Here is a 6,235-nt window from a genome sequence, read left to right on the forward strand (position 1 = left end):
CACGTAAGACCATATTATAACATCGACTGAAATAAAAAATAAAACAAAATATTAAAATCAATATGTATTTCGCTGCATTGTGTGTGTATCCTTCTAGTTATAAAATAAGGGTATAACTTTAAAGCGAGGAATAAAACTTTATATTCTTTAAAATAAAATAAATTCAACTTCAATAGATTTTTTATTTTAAAGTTTTAACTTAAATAGATTTTTTATTTTGAAAATTACAACATTGATTATATTGTTCTCAACCATTAAATTTGTAAATAATGTATTTAGCACGCAATCAAACACTTGAAAAAAATTATAATATTGCCTTACAATAAATAAATCTGATGAACTTCTTCGGTAGGATATAAAGGATTAAACATCTGAACATCAAGCTTAAGGTTTTGGATGTTGAACATTCATCAGATCCTTAACTTATATAAATTGTGAAGATCAAATGTTTTGTCTTGAATATTCTCGATCAGATGAGGAGAATCAAATTGACATACGTCTTGGTCATTTAATCTTGAGTTTCAAGAAACCACAATTTATTTCAAGTATTTTTAATCCTTGTATTTTATAATATAACAAGATAAGATTTTTACCTGTAAAAGTCTTGTAACTATTTGCATTGATCTAATAACGAAATGTCTTCAACAGAATCGAATACTAGTTGAAGTGAGGTCAAGATCGTCACCTAGTAGATTGATTTGTCATCTAGACAAAAGGAATAACAATACAAGCTAAAACAAATAGTAATTGAAACACACATACACACACACATATCTATAATACTAATAAATAAGTAAATTTGAGGACACGTGTCATTTTTTCTGTGCGACGGTTATTGATTTTTCCCGCCTAAACATGTATTTAGACACAATTTTTACTTACGGCCCCCAGACTTACAACATAACTCTGGAAAAATTCACGTCTGAATTTAACTCTAGATTGATCATCAAAACCGGATTTAAAATTTCAAATTCGGATTTTTGAAGCATTTTTCACAAAACAATATTACCTGGGAAAAAATTTAGAAGAACATGTACTCTTAGTACTTAATTAATTAATAATAATGTGAATTTAATTAATTTATATAGTTATTAAACCTAATAAATAAGTAACTTTGAAGACACGTGTATTTAATTAATTAATTAATTAATAATAATGTGAATTTAATTAATTTATATAATTATTAATAGAATATTAATACCTAATTAATTAATAATAATATAAAGTTAATTAATTTATAACATCCACATCTATATCTATAAATACTAATAAATAAGTAATTTTTGGGACACGTGTCATCTTCGTGTGCGACGGTTATTGATTTTTCCCGCCTAATAAATAAGTAACTTTTGTGAAGCATTTTTCACAAATTAATATTACCCGCAGCCTCTGATTCCCTTTGCTTGTCTCATACAAAGGTATACAAAGGCTCTGCATGTACTACGCAGCGCTACATATTGGATCTACATTGTTCGTCTTCATTTAGAAGTTTTTTTTATCATCGAAGCACATGCCGTTCTTTGTATATGTAACATTTAATTCTCGAGTAAGAGCATCTTTATTACAAAAATTTAATCAGACTTGTACCTTTGTCTAAGTTTATAAATTACCTCCGATTATTAATTCTTTATAAAATACATATCAGTTTCGCTTAATTTTTGTCATTAACCCGTGTAATACACAGGTCCGAACCTATTATATATATATATATATATATATATATTAATTGAAACGAGTTAAGATAATAACTTAATAAGATCCCTTAACTATATAAATATTTATATGTGATTCCAGTCTTCCAGAGTTGTTAAGAGGAATTCTTTTTGTTTGGGTTTTTAATGGTGTGGTTTTTTATTAATAAATATTGTATACACTTGTACTGAATGCATCTAAAAGTTGTACATAGAAACATTTTAAAAATAATAAGCAAAATGATGAAAATGTCCGTTGATTTAAGACAAGGGGTCTAATCCATAATAAAAATAAAACCCTGAGGTCCTTACTCATAAATTTTAGGGTTTAAGAACCTTTTTTGTAACAACATGAAACTAAAAGGACTAAATTTGTAATATGTTTTTTCTTACATATAAAAGATGGACTTTATCCTCTCTTTCATTGTTCTGTTGGCTAAGGTTTTGGCGTGCAAGATACATATTATTTTTCCTTCTTTTTTTTTATGTGTTACAAGATCTTGTGAAAGAAACACCCTTGTTATTACAGGTAAGGTAATTAACTAAGCATCCGCTTCTTCGTTTGCATATGGATTTTTGATTCCATACCTTAATTTTGTAGCCATGCCTTTTGGGTTTGTTTGTATTGCGTTTAAGGCCAAATTGTATTAAAAGGAAAAACATATATTTTCTTTTTAATATTAAAAGTCTGAATTACCGATTTATTATAATATTATTGTGTCAATAAATTAACGTCATATATTAGATATTAAATTTAATATTATATACAAATCTCTCGTGCCCCCCGTCTCCCCCTCCCGTAACTCCGGCAAAAATACCGCCTCCCCTTCCCCTCTCCGGTGATATCCCTCTTCCCCTTTCTCTTGCGAAATCCTCCATCTATTTTCTCCGGCGACACGCCCTTCCTATTTCTCTCGTGTCTCAGGTCATGGAACCCGATCATCATCCGACCAAGTGGGGGTTTCGTCCCTATAACGACGAAGATCCAGCGATGAAGTCTCTGAACCCAATTCAAAAACCTAAGGTCTTGATCCAAATTCAAGTCTGGGCGTGGTGGTTCGATCTGATCTGATTTCGACCAGCGGTGGTGGTGGTTCGACCAACTCGAAGAGATTCATGTAATCTTCTTTTGATTCATTTTTATCATTTATGTTATGATTTTAGGGTTCTTTTGGTTCACTTGATTTTAGGTTCTGATTTTATGCTTCTTTTGATCTTAGGTTCTGATTTAGGGTTTTGTCGTTTGTATTTAGATTTAGATAAGTTCTTAGGTTTTAATGTTTGATTAAAGTATTAATCTAAAGTTTTGATTTTTTTTATGAATCTGATTTTTTGATAGGGAGGGGGAGACCCCTCCAGATCAAGAAAAAACACTAAAACGCTAAAAAACAACAATGAAGCATTCGGGTAGGAGGAAACCTCAACTACCAAAATCCAAGGCACCTGAGGGGAAAGAAAGAGGGAGACAAAGAAGAAGAAAGACGAGAAAAGAGGGAAAAGGAGAGAAAGAAGAAAGGGAGAAGAAGAGAAGAAAAGAGAGAGGAAGAGGGAGAGAGAGAAAGAAAAAAGACGCCGACCACAAGGGAAGGGCCCAGCCAAGCCAAGACCGGGAAGCAACGGGGAATCTGATTTCGCTTTTGGGTTTGAATGTTTACCTTCTTCCCCATTACCTTCATCAATCACCTCCTCAGCCCTGTACTCCTCTGTATTTTCTGGACCAATCAACATGTACGGCTTGTTGTATCTACACTTGTGACCAGCAACATATTTTTCATCACAAAGAAGCATTGATTATTCCTTCTTTTTTCTTCATATTCACTCCTTGACAGTTGCTTCGAAGGGGTGGTCTTATTTTGCGGGTTTTGGGGTGTTGAAACTTGAGATTCTACCAAGGGTTTATGAGACATTTGGCTCAGGAGTGGTTTACTGTAAGCGCTTCCTGTAGAATTGGTAGAATTTGGGGGCACAGAGGGTAGAAAATTAGGGGATGGAAGAGAAGTAGGAGCAGGGGAGTTGGCTTGTTTTATTGGTGAAATCTTGTCAATTGTTTCTTTGGCAAGGTCATTATTATAGCTGGTGGATTTTGGTGGCTCCAAACCCCACAGAGCATAGTAAGCCCCCTCCTGAATTCTTGCTAATTTCATAGCTTGATCAGAGTTTTTGGATCCAGTAGTTGAACTGTATGCATTATCTCATTTCGGAGGCCCCCAATGTATAAATCTAATAACACCTCAGAAGGAACAACTACTTGGTTCCTTAGAGCATTAAACTGTGAGTTATAATCACTTACAGTGGTGGCGAGATTTAGATTTCTAAGTTCTATGAAAGGCTTTGAGACAATACCTGCAACAAATTGTTCTCTCAGTTCATCCAGGTAACTTTTCCAACTAACAGATTTGCCTTCCATTTCCTTCATGAACCCTTGGTACCACTGCAAAGCTCTCCCCTTCAGATGTATTGCCACCAACCAGATCTTCATCTTTTCAGGAGTATTAGTCAGTTTCTTAAACTGATTGCATCTATAGTGCCAATCCTTGAAAGCATCTCCCTCAGATGATGGAAACTCCAATTTGGTCATTCTATTTACCAACTTACCCGTCCTTCCTGCTGACCTCCTTGAGTTCCTCCAGAATTTGGTCATTCTATTGAAATAGCTAATATTAGGTAAACTAGGTCATATCAGATGTTTGATGGTTGGTGGTGGTGGCTGATCTTGAGGAAGAAAAAGTTTAATAATAATAAACAAAAAAGGCATGTCATCTCCATACATATTCAAACAAATTGACACATCATAACTATAATAACCAGTCACGTGTTATCCAGTTAACCCAAATCCTTTTTGCTTTGTGTTAGACCCTTAATAAATTATTTGAAAGTATGTTCCCTTTTAACCCAATTTGACCATAACTATTGTGAACCATCAACTTGTCCATCCGACCTTGCTATGGTTCAAATTATGCTTTTAAGGCTTCTCTGGGCATTTGCAGAGGGGCCGGATAATGCATCTGAGAACTTAATACCCGTTGTTATATTGCGACTAGATCAAGACCACTTAACTTAAAGTTCTTGGTTTTCTTCAGACATTTCTGTCTACTTTTTCCCTTTTATATGTGAATGTGATCGTAATTCACTCTTCAAATTTGATTTTTCATTTCCTACTTTCTTCTTTTAATGATCACATTGTTGCTGCAACCAGAAAGCTATGAAGGTTGAGGAAGCCAAGTGTTCTTTAGGATATGGTAAACCTCCTTGGATTTTTAAAGGCAGGCAAGTGATATTCTATTACTCAAATACTCTTTTAGAGTTCCTTTTAACAATTTTGAATTGGTTTTTTGTTACATCATTCTCTCAAAGAGACGAACTATAAGCAATATCTTCTATTGTATTTCAGTGCTCTGTATCAGTTTCATCTTGTGAAAGCAGAAATTGCTAGGACTATCATTCCTAAAGAGTTCAGATTGGTTGAAGCTTTTGGGTATTTCTACAATGACATAGTCTCATTGCTATTTCAATGAAGATGCAAAAAAGCAGTGTCATGTCATGTTGTGATCAAATAATTCCCAGTGCATTTTGCTAATGGGTTTATATTTTAATATATACTCTACAGATACACTCTAGGAGGCGTCTTTCTTGCCAACTATAATGAGAGCCCAGTTGGAACCTTCGATGAGGTTGTTTTCTTCTTTTAACTAATAATCGCCCCCATCAATTGTTAAATGATTTCTCGACATAAAGTTATGAAACTATTTACACTATGGTTAAGCAGAAACACTTAATTAAAGATGATTGCATTGCTTAATTACAAATAGATGTTGTTTACTAAAGAAATGATTGTTGTATGTTGACAATGTTTTATTCAGCTTGTGGTTATTGCAGGAATTGTCTGGAACCCACCAACATCTCATGCGTAAGTCTTTGGCCTATGCTTGTATCTAGTGATAGCATAATACAAGTTGATTTCTTTCTTCATATCTTTCTTAATCAAGAGTTCATATGCTTATTGACTCTCCTATGCATCTGGTGTATTGTTAATTACTTTTAATTCATGTACGTACTTTTTCCACTCAAGATTACACCAATTAGGTCTTGTCTAAGACCAATTAAGATAAGGGAAAAATGCATTAAAACGCAACAAAGTATGGTATAGTTCTTATTTTTGTAATGAAGAATTTTATTTTGTAACAAAGTTTCAAAATTTTCTATTTTGTACCCATTATGACCGGTTGCTGATTTTGTAACATTTGATCACGTGGGTATGCCTATGCGTTTGTGGAAGGTTTATGAAAGGTTTACAGCGGACGATAACTGGACATCCACGTCAGCAAATGTTACAAGATCAATAGGTTATCGGTTAAAAAGAAGTAAAAATTTAAATAGGAAAATAAGAAATTTTATTACATTAAGTAGGAAAATTTGTAACTTCGATACATTGATTGAGAATTTTTCTTTGTTAGACTAAATAGGAACTAAGGGAAACTTCGCTGCATTTTGTCCTTAAGATAATGACATTCCAAGAACTACAAACTTTTTATCTTGAAGTAATT

The 6,235-nt window shown here is 33.3% G+C and overlaps 1 protein-coding gene across 1 annotated transcript in view; it reads left to right on the plus strand.

Moving 5' to 3' along the window:
* Window positions 1-4,863: 4,863 nt before the first annotated feature.
* LOC112502656 (protein NEOXANTHIN-DEFICIENT 1) overlaps window positions 4,864-6,235 on the plus strand; it is a 5,594-nt gene continuing 4,222 nt past the window's right edge. The window contains 4 exon segments of the mRNA XM_025106627.1: window positions 4,864-4,958; window positions 5,083-5,166; window positions 5,299-5,362; window positions 5,552-5,598. Coding sequence (XP_024962395.1) covers window positions 4,894-4,958; window positions 5,083-5,166; window positions 5,299-5,362; window positions 5,552-5,598 — 260 coding nt within the window. The 5' untranslated portion in view covers window positions 4,864-4,893.

This window comes from Cynara cardunculus, unplaced genomic scaffold, assembly GCF_001531365.2.
Source record: "Cynara cardunculus var. scolymus isolate 2C unplaced genomic scaffold, CcrdV1 Un_Scaffold_1715, whole genome shotgun sequence".
Taxonomy (NCBI): Eukaryota; Viridiplantae; Streptophyta; class Magnoliopsida; order Asterales; family Asteraceae; genus Cynara; species Cynara cardunculus.